Here is a 17879-nt window from a genome sequence, read left to right on the forward strand (position 1 = left end):
CAGGTAGCTCACCTGGTAAAGAATCCGCATGCAGTGAGAGAAACCTAGGTTCGATCCCTGGGTTGAGAAGATCCCCTGGAGGAGGGCATGGCAACCCACTCCAGTATTCTTGCCTGGAGACTCCCATGAACAGAGGAGCCTGGTGGGCTACTGTCCATGGGGTCGCAAAGAGCCTGACACGACTGAGTGACTAAGTACACACACGCGTGTTTACTTGAGGAATGGCCAATCTGTTTTCAGAAGTGGCTGCACCATTTTACACTCCTACCAGCCATGCGCTAAGCTTCCAGTTTCACCACTTGTTCAACACTTCCAGTTTCACCACTTGTTCAACACTTCCAGTTTCAACACTTGTCATTATTTGTCATTTTGGTTGTGGTCATCCTCGTGGATGAGAAGTGCTGTCTCCTCTCTTTGCTTTGCTTTTCCATGGTGACGGATGATATTTATAGTGAGCATCTTTTCATGTACTTATTGGCCAATTGCATATCTTCTTTGGTGAGATGTATTTTCAAATCCTTTGTCCATTTTTATGTTATTGAGTTATAAGATTTGTTTTGTCATGTATCAGATATATGATTTGTAGATATTTTCTCCATTATTTGGCCATTAGTCCGTTTTCCCTCCCTCCTTCCATCTCTGAACTTTTTTGTTCCTCTCTATCTTTTCATGCCCTTGCTAAACTTGCCATGGCTATCCCATTTCCTAAGCCCCAAGTCTTTCAGAAGACACTGTGACCGGTTTTTTGGCAATAGTTCTGTCTAATAGAAGTACAGACTTAAAAAATGTCCGAAGTGAAGTGAAGTGAAGTCGCTCAGTCGTGTCCGACTCTTTGCGACCCCATAGACTGTAGCCTACCAGGCTCCTCTGTCCGTGGGATTTTCCAGGCAATAGAACTGGAGTGGATGGCCATTTCCTTCTCCAGCGGATCTTCCCGACCCAGGGATCGAACCCGGGTCTCCCGCATTGTAGACAGACGCTTTACCGTCTGAGCCACCAGGGAAGCCATATTAAAAAATAGCAAAAGAAACAGATAAAATACAATTTTGTTAACATGTTTTATTTAACCCAATATATCTAAAATATTATTTCCATATATAATCAATATAAAATTATTGTGATATTTTACTTTTTTTTTTCATACTAAATCTTTGAAATCCAGTGTATACTTTACACTTACGGCCTGTTCCAGTTTGGACTAGCCACAGTTTAAGTGCCCAATAGCCACACGTGGTTGGTAGCTACTGTATTGGACAGTGCAAATCCAAGGGTAATTTGTCAGTCCCGTACCTCTGTGGCAGAGATTGATAACTGCCTTCCAGTATTTACTTCATCCTTCTAATGTAATAATAGAACCCCAATTTCTGAATTCTGTTTCTTAGTCTTCCCTGCTGTTAGGTGTAGCAAAGCCAAGTTTCTTTGTCATTTTCACAAGATGACCCAGGCTCAACTTTAATATTCTGCTACAGACTTGAAATCAACCATTGATTCACAGAGCCCTGGTTCCCTTCATTGAAAAGTACTGTTTAAATGTCATAGTCCCACAGGTACAGGTGTTCCTTGCTACTGGATTATCATTGATTCGTGGCCTTTCAATTGAGTAGAGCTAGGAAATACATACCTAGTGTCAAAAAGGGGCAAATGATGAGCTCGTGCTGGTATTTCCCATTCAAATTTAAGATTACAAGGTTTTTAGTTAAATTAATTGATTTTATATTTGTGTCTTTTCTTTGTGAAAATTTTAGTTCTTAACAACGGTATAATTACTATTCACTTTATCCTAAGATGTAGATATATTTTATATTTGTGTCTATAACAGTATTTTCAGTAATATTACCAGTACTATCATAAGAGTAGTATTTTTATAAAGAAAATGGTATGGACCTGACATAACTAAGATGAAGAGCTAATCTGAGATTTCTCATCTTCAGCGCCCCTGACATTTGGGGCCAGATAACCCTGCTGTGGGGCCTCCTGTGCACTTTGCCATGCGGAGCGATATCTTTGGTCTCTCCCCACCAGATCCTAGTAGCGTCACCTGCAGTTGTGACAACCAGAATATGTCCACAGACTTTGTCAGGTGCTCCCTCGGGAGCAAAATCATCTCTAGTTGAGACTCACTGGATTAATGGGAGGAATGACAGACATTAATTGTTACATCCTCCACAAATAAACTCTCGAGTTATTTTTTTTTTAAGAAAACTGTAAAATAACTGAACTTGATTTACTTACACGAAAGGTGGCATATTATAGAAACTGTCCTGTATTTTTATTTCTTCCATAACAAAATGTTGGCGATCCTTCTAAATAAGTACCGAAAGTTCTCCTTCCCATTGTAGCTGCCTGTGTTCCATCTAGTTCATATGACAACTTATCCCATTCACCTGCTGATGGGCACTTGGCCATTCCTGCTCTTTGCTATTATAAACAGCGTTGCAGTGAGGAATGGTGCGCACATACATCCCTTGGTGTGTTTTTCAGTGCATCTTTGGGGAAGGTTCCTGGAAGGTTGCTGGGTCAGAGGGTTAACGTGCATGAAATTGTAGTCGAGATTGCCAAACTTCCCTCCATAGCGGTTGTGGATTTTGTATTCCCACCAGTGTCCTGCTTTCATTGCTTAACATTATAGCAAGAACATTTCCAATGTCATTAAATAATCCTTGGAAATTGGATTTTGTAATGACTGCCCAAAATTCCCACATGTGAATATACTATAATTTAGTTAATCATTCCTTTCCTGTTGAACGTAAATGATGCTCCCAACTTTCTCTATTATAAATAACACTGAAACGAACTTCTTTGAATAAAAGTCTTTGGCCAAAATCTAGTTATTTCTTGAGGAGAGATTTCTTGAAGTAGGATTGCTGTATCAAAGGGTATTGATTTTTAAAAAGTCCTTTGTTACATATTGCCCAAGTTCTTAAATTAGGAAATAGGATTTTTATCAGAACACCTTACCTGTCTCCTGAGAAATCTGTGTGTGGGTCAAGAGACAACAGTTAGAACAGGATATGGAACAGCAAACTGGTTCAAAATTGGGATATACAGTCAAGGCTGTATATCATCACCCTGCTTATTTAACTTATGTGCAGAGTACATCATGTGACATTCTGGGCTGAATGAAGCACAAACTAGAATCAAGATTGCTGGGAGAAATATCAATAACTTCATATATGCAGATGATACCACTCTAATGGCAGAAAGTGAAGAGGAACTAAACAGACTCTTGATGAAGGTGAAAGAGAAGAGTGAAGAAGCTGGCTTGAAACTCAACATTTGAAAAACTAAAATCATGGCATCTGGTCCCATCACTTCATGGAAAATAAATGGGGAAAAAGTGGAAACAGTGACAGATTTTCTTTTCTTGGGCTCCAAAATCACTGTGGATGGTGACTGTCACCATGAAATTAAAAGACGCTTGCTCCTTAGAAGGAAAGCTATGACAAAGCTAGACAGTGTATTAAAAGCAGAGACATCACTTTGCCAACAAAGGTCCACCTAGTCAAAGTTATGTTTTTTCCAGTAGTCACATATGAATGTAAGAATTGGACCATAAAGATGGCTGAGCCAAAGAATTGATGCTTTCAAACTGTGGTGTTTAAGAAGACTCTTGAGAGTCCCTTGGACTACAAGGAAATCAAACCAGTCAATCCTAAAGGAATTCAACCCTGAATACTCATTGGAAGGACTGATGCTGAAGCTGAAGCTCCAATACGTTGGCTCCTGATGCAAAGAGCTGACTCAGTGGAAAAGACCCTGAAAAGCTCGGAAAGATTGAAGGCAAAAGGAGAAGGGGGCAGCAGAGGCCAAAATGGTTAGATAGCATTACCAACTTAAGGATATAAATCTGAGCAAACTCCAGGAACAGTGAAGAACAGGGAAGCCTGGCATGCTGCAGTCCACCGGATTGCTAAGAGTTACACGACTTAGCGAATGAACAACAGCAAAAATTTTTATCAAAAATACTGCTGCTACTGCTGCTAAGTCACTTTAGTCGTGTCCGACTCTGTGCAACCCCACAGACCGCAGCCCACCAGGCTCCGCCATCCCTGGGATTCTCCAAGCAAGAATACTGGAGTGGGTTGCCATTTCCTTCTCCAATGCATGAAAGTGAAAAATGAAAGTGAAGTCTCTCAGTCATGTCCGACTCTTAGCAACCCCATGGACTGCAGCCTACCAGGCTCCTCCGTCCATGGGATTTTCCAGGCAAGAGTACTGGAGTGGGGTGCCATTGCCTTCTCTGAAAGAATATTGGGACACACCTTTATTTTGGCTTTAGATGAGGGAATAAACTTATCTGATAAAAGCAGTCTGCCCTTCTTGGGGAAGTAACTAAATCACACCAAAGTATGTAAAAACCCAGTCATAAAATCCCCAAAGAAATCCTTTCTGGTTGGTTAGTGGTGTTTCTTATCCACAACATCTTCCAGCGCGCTAGGCTATTGTCTACTGCTTGTTAACTTATCACTTTCCTTAGATAAATCCGTTCTGTCTCAAAGGGCCATCCATCATTTTCTCCCTCTCACAGTGAGACGGCTTGCAGCATCTTTGTTTATTCAGTGCTTCTCCTCCAAGGAGCCCCTTCCTTGATCTGTAGCATCACAGAGAGGACAAGAAAGAAGCAAGAAATAACAGTTCATCTGTGTTATTTGATGGGTAAATTAGCAATGAGAGGAATAACAAATGTTGCACCTTTAATATTTCCACTTAAAGTAATAGCTATGGAAGAAGTGTTTAACAAACACGATTAGGGCTAATTTGACCCACCTCGCCTATTGAGTATTCAAAAACTCAGCTCTGGGAGCCCAGAGGAAAACAAAATACTGAACAGGGCTATTAAAGTAAATGCCATCTTTTAGATGTCTATTTAACTTGATGGTAGTTGGTACAAAGAAGGTACAAAAATTGTATGTGTGAAGCATGTTGAAACTCATCTTTTCTTTGTTAAACCCTAGTGAACTTTTTGGCCAACCCAGTATTTGCAAAAGGGCTAGACATTTCACTATCCCTCTTAAAAATCATCCGCATGGTATGACCAAACTCTAGATTTTATAAAACGTAGAAGAAAGCATAAGATCTTAAAGGTTTGGAAGGGGTTATATACTGGGAATGTGCAAAAATGTACCAGTGTAAACTAACTTCTTCACATGTGGGCGCTCTCCTGTCTGGCGTGAGATCTCTACAGAACTGTATACATGTGATTAAAGAGGTCAGCAGACATAACCCTGGGCTTTTCCACAAAAACTCCATGCATCTGCTGGGCTCCAGGGGGAAACTGTGCTCTCTGAGGTCCTACCTTTCAGCCTCATGTCTTGACTGTCATCACCCTCTAGACCAACATTTCTCCAAGAATGGTTTCCCACAGGGTCAGATCCCCCAAAATGAGATTTCATGGGAACTAATTTAACTCAGAGATACTGAGTTAAACATAGTTCAACTGATTTCCCCATGGCAGGACTTTTAAGTGCCTTCAAGATGCTCTTGTGTGTTCTGACTCTCTAAGAAAAGCTATGAGAAGTGCATTCCATATTTATTTGATCCCAGAATCCTTTACCTTAAAGAGCATCTCATAAGATCAATGTTCTATTTGAAAACTTTTTGCAAATAGTGGTTTGCATTAACTCATTCTGATCTGATAATTGCATCTTTCATTGCGATGGCATTCAATCCTACTTGTAAGCATTTAAAATCTTTTGTTTTTAAAAAAGTGGCAACAGGCCCAAAATGAAGTCACTCATTCTAAGCCCATGTCATTAAACCAAGACTTAGTCAGTTCAGTTCAGTTGCTGAGTTGTATCTGATTCTTTGTGAGCCCATGGATTGCAGTACGCCAGGCTTCCCTGTCCATCACCAACTCCCGGAGCTTGCTCAAACTCATGTCCATTGAGTCAGTGATGCCATCCAACCATCTTGTTCTCTGTTACCCCCTTCTCCTCATCAGGGTCTTTTCCGATGTCAGTTCTTTGCATCAGGTGGCCAAAGTATTGGAGCTTCAGCTTCAGCATCAGTCCTTCCAATGAGTATTCAGGGTTGATTTCCTTTAGGATTGACTGGTTTGATCTCCTTGAAGTCCAAGGGACTCTCAAGAGTCTTCTCCAACACCACAGTTCAAAAGCATCAATTCTTTGGTGCTCAGCCTTCTTTGTGATCCAACTCTCACATCCATACACGACTACTGGAAAAAAACCGTAGCTTTGACTAGATGGACCTTTGTTAGCAAAGTAATATCTCTGCTTTTTAATATGGTGTCTAGGTTGGTCATAGCTTTTCTTCTAAGGAGCCAGTGTCTTTTAATTTCATGGCTGCAGTCACCATCTGCAATGATTTTGGAGCCCAAGAGAATAAAGTCTATCACTGTTTCCATTGTTTCCCCATCTGTTTGCCATGAAGTGATGGGACCGCCTGCCGTGATCTTCATTTTCTGAATGCTGAGTTTTAAGCCAGCTTTTTCACTCTCCTCTTTCACTTTCATCAAGCGGATCTTAAGTTCCTCTTCACTTTCTGCCATAAGGGTGGTGTCATCTGCATATCTGAGGTTATTGATATTTCTCCCAGCAATCTTGATTCCAGCTTTGCTTCATCCAGCCCAGCGTTTCTCATGATGTACTCTGCATATAAGTTAAATAAGCAGAGTGACAATATACAGTCTAGACATATTCCTTTCCCAATTTGTAAACAGTCCATTGTTCCATGTCCAGTTCTACCTGTTGCTTCTTAGCCTGCATATAGATTTCTCAGGAGGCAGGTAAGGTGGTCTGGTATTCCCATCTCTTGAAGAATTTTCCACAGTTTGTTCATACATAACCTAATTGTAATTTCAACCTCTTCCAGGAATGTAGTCTTAACCAGTCAGTCTGGAATTACCTGGTCAGTACTGGTGAGTTAATCCACCAGGTGGACTTTGCTGTTCCCCAGCAGAAGGTGACCTTGCCTAAAACAGTCCCCTCTCTGCTCTTCGCTTTCTTGTGTCTCCTTCTGCTTATGAAAGTCTTCCGTTTTGCACAGCTCTTCAGCATTCCTTTCTATTTGCTAGGTGAGATGCTCGTGGATCCCTGAGTCACTGAACAAGAAAAGTCAGATCTTTAAATTTACTCATTTGAATTTTGTTTTTTAACAATAGTATGTCCATGTCTACTGGTGATCAGATTGTTTTGCTTGAAGTTGCTTCTCTCCATACAAAGCTGCACTAACCCATGCAATCCTGTCGAGGTTTTGATTCTCCACATGTGGCTGTTGGGTGATTCTGACACAACCAGGAAGGAAGCGTGAGGCGCAGGATTTGGTGGGCGTAGCGGGGCAGACACGGGGCTGACCTGGCAGGAGGTCACCACTAGCATCCTCGGTCTCGCCCCGTCCACACCTTCTTAGTCCAATTACCTCAGACATGAATTGATTTTAGCCTGGCCTCCTGCAGCATTACTTTTTCTTAGGGTGCAGGTTGACATGTGAACTATAAGACCAAACTTTGAAAAATATAAAATTAACGTAACCATTTTACAGAAAATTTGAGAGCTAGAATAAAATCACTCATAATTTCAGCACTGTGATTTAAGTATTATCATCTTTGTATACATCCTAATGGTGGAAGTGTTTTGGTTATTTGTTATCATTTATTGCCGGTGTATCCTTCTGTGGTAATTTTTTCCCTCAGAGGGAAGTCATTTTTATAATTTTAGCTGTTTACAGAGAGAATACATGTTCATCATAAAAATCATATTTTATATGCTTTGGTATTGCTTGAAAGTGAACAGTCCCCTATAATTGTACACACAGACACCACCACCACCCCCAGAAACAAAAACGTTACATATTATTTTGTTTTACGGCCTGTTTGTTTTTTTTTTTCTTTCATTTAATATATTGTGGACAACTTTGAAAATTCTATTTCAGTATAGAATCCCACTGTGTGAGTGAGCTGTAATTTGTTTTTTAAATTAATTTTTGAATGTTTTGATTGGAGAATAATTGCTTTATGATGTTGTGTTAGCCTCTGTGGTATAATGGCGTGAATCAGCTGTAAGTATGCATACATCCTGTCCCCCTTGGGCCTCCCTCCCACCCCCATCCCACCCCTTTAGGTCGTCATAGAGCACCCAGCTCCCTGTGCCATAGCAGCTTCCCACCAGCAATTTATCTTACACTTTTCTTCTTCTTGAGGGTTTTAATATGGCACCAACCCATCGGACCAAGCTCCTTCCACCCTGGCTCCCAGCACAGACACTCGAGGTGGGGGGCAGTTTTCCCTTTGGTGTTGGGCTGAAGCAGCGGAGGTATTATCAAAATGGCTTTGTGTCCTGATGGACCTCCCCTTGGCAGTCCTTTGTTCGAGAGATCTTCTTAGGGCTTTTGTCTGTGCCTGTCTGCAGTTTGCCAGCAGGTTTCTCCAGCGCCCCATGTGGGAGGGCTGTGGGAGGCCAGAAGGCAACCCCTGGAACACTGCCCCGTCATTCCGCCTGCCCCTCAGCCCCTCACCTGCTGTCCCAGTGTCTTCCCAGGTCTAGATGCTGCAGGGATTTTGGTTGCAGAGTGTGAACTAGAGAAGGGCGGTCTTCTCTATCTTGACCTATCTCTATCTTCTCTATCTTGACCAGAAGCAGTCTCTCACTCATGTTTTTGATTCCCTCTTTTCTCTCTATTTGCATCTTAAATGCAGTTATTTTATAGCCTGTGTCAGTGGAGTCCAGTTCTGTTCTCAGCTTCTTCTGCAGACTCTCATGGTGGTTCCTTATGTTTCATGATTTTGGATGGTGAGCTTCCATTTAGTGAGGGGGATCTTGTACGCATGCCTCCGCAGAAAATTTATGTCTGACTAGGTCAGGCTGTGGGCCACTGCAAGCTGACTTCTCAGCACAGCATTTCTTCAGCCGTGCCTGTGAAGGTGCGTAGTGAAGATTTTCACTGAAGATTCCCCCTCCCTCCAAAGTACAAGACGGACAAATTCCCTTCTTCCTTCCACTTCCAGTGAGGGGATTTTTCTGACCCACCTTGTGATAAAGGATATTCCATCTAGTTTTTGTTTGTTTGTTTGTTTAATGTGATGGACTTTGTTTCCACCTACCATCTAGAATGGGTCCAAGGCCTTCTATGCTATCCCACATGTGGACTTTAAAATCCAAACTTTTTTGGTAACTAAGAGGCAAACACTCCTGAATCAACCACAACTTCAGTTTCACTTGCCCAGCCTTGAGTTTTGGCTTCTTCTTCATTTTTAGGGCTTGAGAATTTTGATGCCACTTCCTTGTGGACTCTTTTGTTGTGTGTTCCAAAAAAATATGTCCTAGCAAACTTTTTAAGGGACTTTATATCAAGAGATGTCTGAATGTCTAGCTCATCATCTTATTAGAAAAAGAAGCTTCCCATTTCTTTTTCTCAATTATTGATCATATATTTTCTGGCAAGAGTAACTGGAATATATTTCCTTTGTCGGTATTGTAGTAATTTGAAGTAATTGCGATCCTTTATTATAAATGAGTGATGCTCTTAACCCCAACATCAGTAGGACTTGGACCAAACTGATGGCTCTCCTGCTGGATCCCCTTGTCTAATGCTTGTGAGCTTATCCTCAGTCTCTGGAGATGAGAGACCCTCTATGGAGATTTCATCTTTCACCTTATCTTCAAAAGCATTGCCCAGCCAAGTGAGTTGAATGAATCATTCCCTACAATCATTTCCATTATTTTTTTTTAATAAAGGTGAAAACAAAATGTTTTATTCCTATGCTGGTTTTCTCTGTTAATTCTAGCTAATGATGATTATAAAGTGCTAGTTTTCAACAAAGCAGATTTACCTTCATAAATAAAGACTGGGCTCTAAGTGAGCCGATCATTTTACTTGAAGCCAGTAACCCTGAACTGAAAGCTTCCTTACTTACCCAAAGTAGTGTCTATTGAGTACCTATTGTGAGTATTCCGTGTGATGGATGAGGCACCCAAGATATATGGTTCAGAGGCTGGCTGTCTGATGGGACAGTGGATAAGACATAAACACAAATAACTAGGAAGTAAGGCTATAGCTGGAGAAGGCAATGACATTCCACTCCAGTACTCTTGCCTGGAAAATCCCATGGATGGAGGAGCCTGGTGAGCTGCAGTCCATGGGGTTGCTAAGAGTCGGAGACGACTGAGCGACTTCACTTACCCTTTTCACTTTCGTGCATTGGAGAAGGAAATGGCAACCCACTCCAGTGTTCTTGCCTGGAGAATCCCAGGGACAGGGGCGCCTGGTGGGCTGCTGTCTCTGGGGTCGCACGGAGTCGGACACGACTGAAGTGACTTATCAGCAAGGCTATAGCCAGCCATGTGGCTGGTACGGACAATACACAGGATAAAAGTATATAAGGAAGAGGCCATTTCTGATGAAAGATACTTAGAAAATGGAGTAGTGGGCACTTGAACTGGGCCTATAAAATGTACCTGGCTCCCAGTAGACAAAGTGAAAGTTCCCAGTAAAGAAAATGGCCTGACTAGATTCTCCACTAGAATGGCAAAAGGTAAATTCAGACAGAAGCAGACAAAGGAGTTTTGTCCAAGTGGGAAGTGTAGGTAGGAGGAGTCAGCTCCTGCAGAGCTCAGTGCAGTGGACGAAGTAGCCTTTGAAGCTTTGTTCGCTGGTTGTCATCTGCCAAAGCCCACGACAGCTCTGGAATCTGCTCTTCAAGGATTGTCACGCTCTCTTACTTCACGTTGGTTACGGACATTCTGCAAAGACTCCGCCTAAATCTGAAGGTTGCTTTCCTCTTGCCACACTGAGATGGCTTGAAGTTAACGTTTTCACGATGGAAAGAGCAAGCTGGAATTATGTTTAATCTCCAAATCTGTTAACTTTGGCCTGATCATTTTCCCAGGAACAACATGGTTTAACAGGAGACACAGACCAAGGGCTGAGGACGGGCCCTGACAGTTTGGCACAGGAGCCCAGGTGCTCAGGCGCGACGTCTCGTGGCCCATGTAAACTGTCTAGGTGGCCAGCAGGCATTGCCACCTTGTCTCTCGCAGTGGGCACCGGTCCAGTGGTCAGGCTGTGAAGTCTGTGAGCCTTCACTGAGTCACAGTCTCTCTTGCTGGTTGCTTTTGACCTTCGAGGTGATGAAATTATGAAATGACCAAGATAAAGGAGATGTGAAAACAGAATAATTTAGGTTTAAAAATCAAAGTGTAGCAGCTAAAGGGAGTGTTTCCTGGTTGCCGCAGGTTAAATTTTTTCACTTGAATATATTGGCAGAAAGAATGATTCCTGGGTACATTCCATTTGTCCTTTGTTTCCTCCCTTGTATGATTATATTATTATTGATGTCATTAAAAGTACATTCATCAGGCCCGGCTGTCAGTGACTTGCACTTATTTTGTGCCCACAAGCAGTTTTGAGGTGGATCTCTTGCTTTAGGGCATTAGCTGATCAATAAGACCATCTGTCGTGAGGGATTGTTTTTCCCACCTCCCTCTGCTGCCTCCATTTTCCCGGGGCATTCGGGGATCTGGTCTTCCTCTCACTAAGAAGTCCCTCCCGCTGGGATGGAAAGACCAGAGGTGCCCCACCAAAGAGCCGTTCTTCCGCAGCCCCTGCCCTTTCCGGAGGGACAGCTGGTCCAAGCGGAGGCCTTGGGGGAAATACGGCGACTGCCCACCACCCCAGCACTGCCGTTTCTCCAGCTTATTCTCTCTTCCTTCTTGGTTTTCAGGGGCTCAGGTCTTGCTTTATCTTTGAAGTTTACAGGGCCCAACATTCCTTCAGTCCAAGGCCCAGGCCTCCCTGTTATTATAGCCTATTATTTACATAGAAAGTAAAAGTGAAGGTCGCTCAGTTGTGTCCGACTCTTTGGGACCCCATGGACTGGAATTCTCCAGGCCAGAATATGGAGTGAGTAGCCTTTCCCTTCTCCACGGGATCTTCCCAACCCAGGGATCGAACCCAGGTCTCCCGCATTGCAGGCAGATTCTTTACCAGCTGAGCCACAAGGGAAGCCCATTTGCATAGAAGTAGGGAGTTAATCACATTCGTTTCTGTGTACTGGAGACTCAGCGGTTGACAGTACACTTGACAGGAGGGGAACATTGCTGGACTGAACTCCTGAAAGCGAGTCTAACGGTTTCTCTTCTCTGTTAGAAGATCTCCCTGACCCCCTCCTTTCGTCACCCCTCACCCGTTCTCCTGCTGCCGCTAATCCAGGCCCAGCTCTCTGCTAACTGTCCAAAACAACTCTGAATTCACTCAGACTTACCAGGTGTTCAGTCCGTTTCATCTTCTTGGAGGCACACCTTCCAGAACCTTCTTACCAGCTCCAAACTGAGTGGCTGTCCTCTGCACCCCGGGCCCCCATGTCATCTCTCTCTCTGTCAGACCCTCTGTTTCGTGGAGCCCACGTGGCCCTTTGGTTCCTCCTTGGGTCCTCCAGAACTTTCCCTATAAAGGGTATGTGGGAGGTGATTTTTTTTTAGGCTCTGCATATTGGTTTGATCAAGATACTGATTTCTACATTGGAAATTATTTCCCTCAGGATTTTGAAGGCACCACCCTATTCTTTTTTTTTTATTATTATTATCTCACTTTGCTGATGAGAAATCTTATTCTCCATCCATTGGATACAACCCATTTTCCCTCTCTGGGAACGTTTATGATCCTCTCTTGGTTCTCAGGGTTCTGAGATCTCACCTTAATGTGACTTGGGGTCTCTCTGCTGCTCCTGCACTGGCGACAGTCCAGTGACTGGGGCACAGGCTGCGGAGCCTCGCTGTTTGGGTTCAAGTCCCCGGCTTCCATTCACTCGCTTTGGCCTCTGCTCTTCTTTGTACCTGTTTCCTCATCTTTAATGGAGATGGTAGTGCCTACCTCACAGGGTGGTTCTGAAAATTAAATTAATATCTGAAAAGTGCTTGAAACAGTACCTGCCACTTGGTGAGTGCTATTTAAGCATTAGTTTTTATTATTATTTCAAATGTAAAAAATAATGTCTTAGAGGGCTTCCCTGGTGGCTCAGCTGGTGAAGAATCCACGTGCAATGCGGGAGACCTGGGTTTGATCCCTGGGTTGGGAAAATCCCCTGGAGAAGGGAAAGGCTACCCACTCCAGTATTCTGGAGAATTCTATGAATTGTACAGACCATGGGGTTGCCAAGAGTCAGACATGACTGAGCGACTTTTACTCTTTCACTCAGAGGCCTGCAAAGTTCCCTTGACCCTGTGTCTGGAATATAAACATTGGCCCTGAGAGGGAGGGGGCATGGTTGTGCAAGTGGCTGAGTCTCTGATAAGATGAATTTCTACAGGGTGAAGCTGATAAAGCAAATGCGAAAAAGAAACGGGTGGTTGTTAGTGCCCTGGACTGGATTCTTAGCTCGGAGGAGTAATAGGTAAAGAAAAAAACTTAATCTTGTAAGAAATCTGGTCCTTCCAATTTAGATTCAGATATATTTCCTTTTCAACCTGAAATATCCTGACATAGATTCAGAATGAGAGTAAGAAAAATGGGAAGATGCTTTGCAGAGTCTTGGTATCTTTAGGACAGAAAATTTGGTGACCATGTTACTCTTTATTAGTGGCTCAGCCAAACCAACACACAGGCATTTCCTAATTTCTTACCCTGGAAAATCAGAGATTTCCTTCCCATCTAGGAGACTGAAATTTTAACATACAAAGAGTTCACAAACTTACACTCAGAATGATATGTTTTTAATAGGTACTCAAGGTAACCAGAGCTGCAGTCAATGAGGGAAAGTTCCACTTTACATAATAATTCCAAATAATACATTTGGAATGGAAAAGGTTTTTTAAATCGCCGTTTTGCATCGCTCTCATGAAACAGTTTATTCAAAGATCATCAACAGATGCCAAAACCCCTAGTTGAAATGGCCTGGGGAAAGGGGTATTCACATGGTGCCAGAGTAGTCTACATAGAACACTTACTCCTTGCAAGGGATCTTATCCAATGCAGAGAGCCGTGGTCAGCAGATAATCTCAGTAATTAAACATCACATCATTAAAGTGAGATACACCAACATGTGGATTCCAATGTAATTAATACAAAAACGTATCATCTATGAAATATACTTGACAGAACTGTTTATCCCGAGTCTGATTAAGTTTTGAGATCTCACTTCCATCTTGGAGAACTGGGGATAGAGGAACCAGTTACCTGATACCATGAGGAAAACAGGCGAATCCAGAATGTAGGGCATTGTACAACTAGCCTTATCTTTTCAAAAAGAGGCCAAAGCAAGGAGACTGCTTTAGATTACAAGAGAACTAAGAGATAGACTCATACGTGGTACATAATCTTTGATTGAATTTTGGTTGAAAAAAAACAGTAAAAGATTTGGGGGATGATTGGAGAGATTTTAATATGGAATAACCGTTAGACATGTAATGATTCTGTTAGCGTCATAATGATATTGTCAGTTATATAAAAAGTCCTTTAGGGGGGAAATACACACTGAAGCATTTGGGGGTGGAATTTCATGATGGAAGTTACATTGAAATAGTCTAACAAGAATAGATACATAGATATGAAGCAGATATGGCAAAATGTTACCTGTTAGGTCAAGATGGTAGGTATGTGGCTATTTGTCGTTTTAGTCTATTTTTCTACTTGCTTGAAATTTTTACCAATATATTAAGAAATGTAAGGAAATGGCCCACAGATGCAAAATTACACAAACCTGGCCTGATGGTGTTTTGAGAGGAGCAAGGGTCAGTGTTTCAAAGGGCCACATTTGCACTGGGCACCCAGGAAGGAGCATTCACTTTCACTCACAATGGAGTGAGATTGTCATCTGCTCCAGAATGGATGTGAGTTTTGGAAGAATTAGTGTCCTTTCCAGAGTGCCCACGTTATTGTCAGGAATAATGTACTCACTGGCAGGATGAGATTGAAAAACTGAAGTTACAGCTGCATTGGGAATGCTCACATGTTTGGTTGTTGTTAGCTGGATTTATTTCCCCTCAAATTAAGTCATTTAAAATTCACATGAGTTTTTTGGGGGGTTTTTTTTCTTTCTCTTATTCTCCTTCCTTCCTCCTTTCCTCTCTCCCTCCCTTTTTCTCTCTCTCTCTTTTTCTTCTTTTTTAACTTTTTCTTTCTCCCAAACAACACGAAGTGATGGTGCTGTCCCCTCAAGCACAGACGTAGCGTCACAGGGAAGATGCAGGATTATCACCTGCTAATTGTTCTTCAGATATAGTTGTGGCTCACGAAGCGAGTTTACTTCCTCAAACCAGTTCCTCTGTTTTGGCTGTGATTCAGGGAGCTGGACTGTGCCATGTTGCGCCGCCTGGAGAAGAGGATTCTGGTGGACCTGCCGAGCCAGGAGGCCCGGGAGGCCATGATCCACCACTGGCTGCCCCCTGTAAGCAGGAGCAGCGCCCTGGAGCTGCGCGCGGACCTGGAGTACAGCCTGCTGAGCCGGGTGAGCCGCCGGGGAGGCCGCCCTGAGACCCTCTTCTCGGCAGGGTCATCTCGTGAGCTGTTCGAAGGCTGGAGTCACCTAGAAAAGATCCAAGCTACCCCCAACAACCCGACAGGCCTCTCCTTCATGAAAGAGTGAGCTCTTTGTCCCTTGCAAGCATTCCAGCAGAAAGGGATGTGATGAAGTGGAAATAGCACAGGGCTTGGACTCAGAGGGCCTCCGGTCAGATCCTGGCCCTGTCACTTATATTAGCTGTGTGCCCTTGGGGACATCACGTCCTCTCTGAGCCTCAGCTTCTTCATCTGTAAAATGGGTAACAGGCCACAGAGGGTTACTGTGATGATTAAATGGACATCTTTCACAAACAGTAAGGCTTTAGGTCACCTGTCTGTTACCCCACAGCCACTGGTGTCATTGCTTTCTTGAAAGGACACTGGAACGTGGTGTTCTCTGAGGTTCTTAAGAGACAGGTTATAATCTTATTTACAAGAATAAAAATGTCCACCAAGTTTGATCATCCTGGGATCTGGGCACAAAGGCCCCATTAGGCTGACTTGGGCGGGCCAGTCGTTCACCAGCATCTCACCGCCTTTGCTTGGATGGTATTAGGAAGCCATTCGTTGCCCAGCTTCTTAGGTTATCCAGACACGTTAGCAGCCTCCCTCCCCGCAAACACTGTTTATCCGGGAATCTTTTATATAGTGTCCATGGGTGTCAGACACGGAATCCAAACAGGGGCTCTGACCCCTGGTCCTGCCTGTGAGGATGTAACCACCGCCAGCGTTCTACCTGCTGCCTAATGGCTCGGTCTGCGGGTGTTTCAGGAGACCGAAGGCTACTCTGGCTCGGACATTAAGCTAGTCTGCAGGGAAGCAGCTATGCGGACTGTGAGGAAGATCTTCAACGCCCTTGAAAATCACCAGTCAGGTACGGTGGGGATGACAGCCAAGGGGCTCTGGGAGAGAAAATTGTTTAAAAATTTAGCTTTCGCCAGCAGGTGGCGCCTCGCCTCTGTTACTCGTGGCTCCCTACACTGGCACTCGTTCTTTGGTGGAAATCTTCCTTCTGCACCCAACTCCTTTCTCCTCTCCTGTTCTGTTTTGGATCAACTTTGCCCCCGGGTGATAAACTCCTTAGGGCTCGGGCTTTTATTTCTCTGGTACACTATGTGGGGCTGGATCTATTTGCGGCACTGTATAAATATTAAATAATACTTTGTAACGATACATTTAAGTCAGATTTTCTGTACGGGCTTCAGGGGCTGAGTTGCGCATTAAAGATGTTTTCCCCCAACCTCCTTTAGCCTTGCCTGTTGCTGCATTAACCATTAAGAATGCTGCATTATGCATTGTCTTGAAAGAAGGTCTATTAGCGTTTCAAGAGCATTGATCACTATTAGGTCGATTGTTGAGCTGTTATTCTTGTGTTTCCATCTAGAGAGCAGCAATTTACCTGGGATCCAGCTGGATACAGTGACCACTGCCGACTTTTTGGATGTGCTCGCCCATACCAAGCCTTCAGCAAAAAGTCTGACTCAGAGGTATGCAGCCTGGCAAAGTGAGTTCGAGTCTGTGTGAGGTCACATTTATCCTGACTTGGCCTCAAAGAAAACCACAGAGGCCTCCTCATTGATTAGTGTAAGTTTACAGGAAGAACAGAAAATTGGAATAGCAAACAAAATTTATCTTGAAGACTGGATTAATTTGGACAACTGTACTACTTTGGAAATACATATTTTCATGGTCAATGTCAGCAAAATACTGAAGATTCTAATTACAGGTATGTGTGCTATGAGGTCATGCAATGCAGACTTTTCTGACAGTGAGACCCCATAAAATTTCAATGAGTGATTTCTTGTAGTATTCCTTCTTTGTGAACTGGCATTTTTATTTTGAAAAAGGTGTGGTTGGGAAAGTTGTGTTGGGATGCACAGGGTGGTTCTGAGTTGGGGAGCCAATCAGAAGCGAAGCTTGACAGACCATCTGACCAGCAGACAGTTCAAGGGTGGATAAGAGAGAGAACATGAGAAGGAAGCAGAGTTTGCTTCCTTCTTCTGACAATATTCTGAATCTCATCAGCTCTCCCTGATTCTGACTCCAGCCATTCTATCAGCAGAGCCAACTCCTAACAGACTAGCCCCACTCAGGAATGTCACTGGCCCATCTCTGAGTGAAAGTCACTCTTTGCGACCCCATGGACGAGTCAGTCCATGGAATTCTCCAGGCCTGAATACTGGAGTGAGTTGCCATTCCCTTCTCCAGGGAATCTTCCCAACCCAGGGATCAAACCCAGGTCCCCCACATTGCAGGCAGATTTTTACCATCTGAGCCCCCAGGGAAGCCCATGTCTGGAGATGAGCTGATAGCAGAGGGGATAAGCAACCACTTTCCCCACCCACCAGTTGCAGTGTTTTGAGTTCTGGCCCCTGTTAACATCTTCACATCTCATACCCTGTGTGTTCAGCCCTTCTTCCATTGCCACG

General features: G+C 43.4%; 1 protein-coding gene across 1 annotated transcript in view; it reads left to right on the plus strand.

Annotated features, from left to right (window-relative positions):
- The window catches only part of KATNAL2 (katanin catalytic subunit A1 like 2), a 57002-nt gene extending 40028 nt beyond the window's left edge, over nt 1-16974 (plus strand). Inside the window, exons 13-15 of the mRNA XM_052660474.1 lie at nt 15235-15397; nt 16222-16324; nt 16835-16974. Coding sequence (XP_052516434.1) covers nt 15235-15397; nt 16222-16324; nt 16835-16974 — 406 coding nt within the window. The remainder of the gene's footprint in view (nt 1-15234; nt 15398-16221; nt 16325-16834) is intronic.
- The last annotated feature ends 905 nt before the right edge of the window (nt 16975-17879 follow it).

Source organism: Budorcas taxicolor, chromosome 22 (genome assembly GCF_023091745.1).
Source record: "Budorcas taxicolor isolate Tak-1 chromosome 22, Takin1.1, whole genome shotgun sequence".
In the NCBI taxonomy this organism is placed as follows: Eukaryota; Metazoa; Chordata; class Mammalia; order Artiodactyla; family Bovidae; genus Budorcas; species Budorcas taxicolor.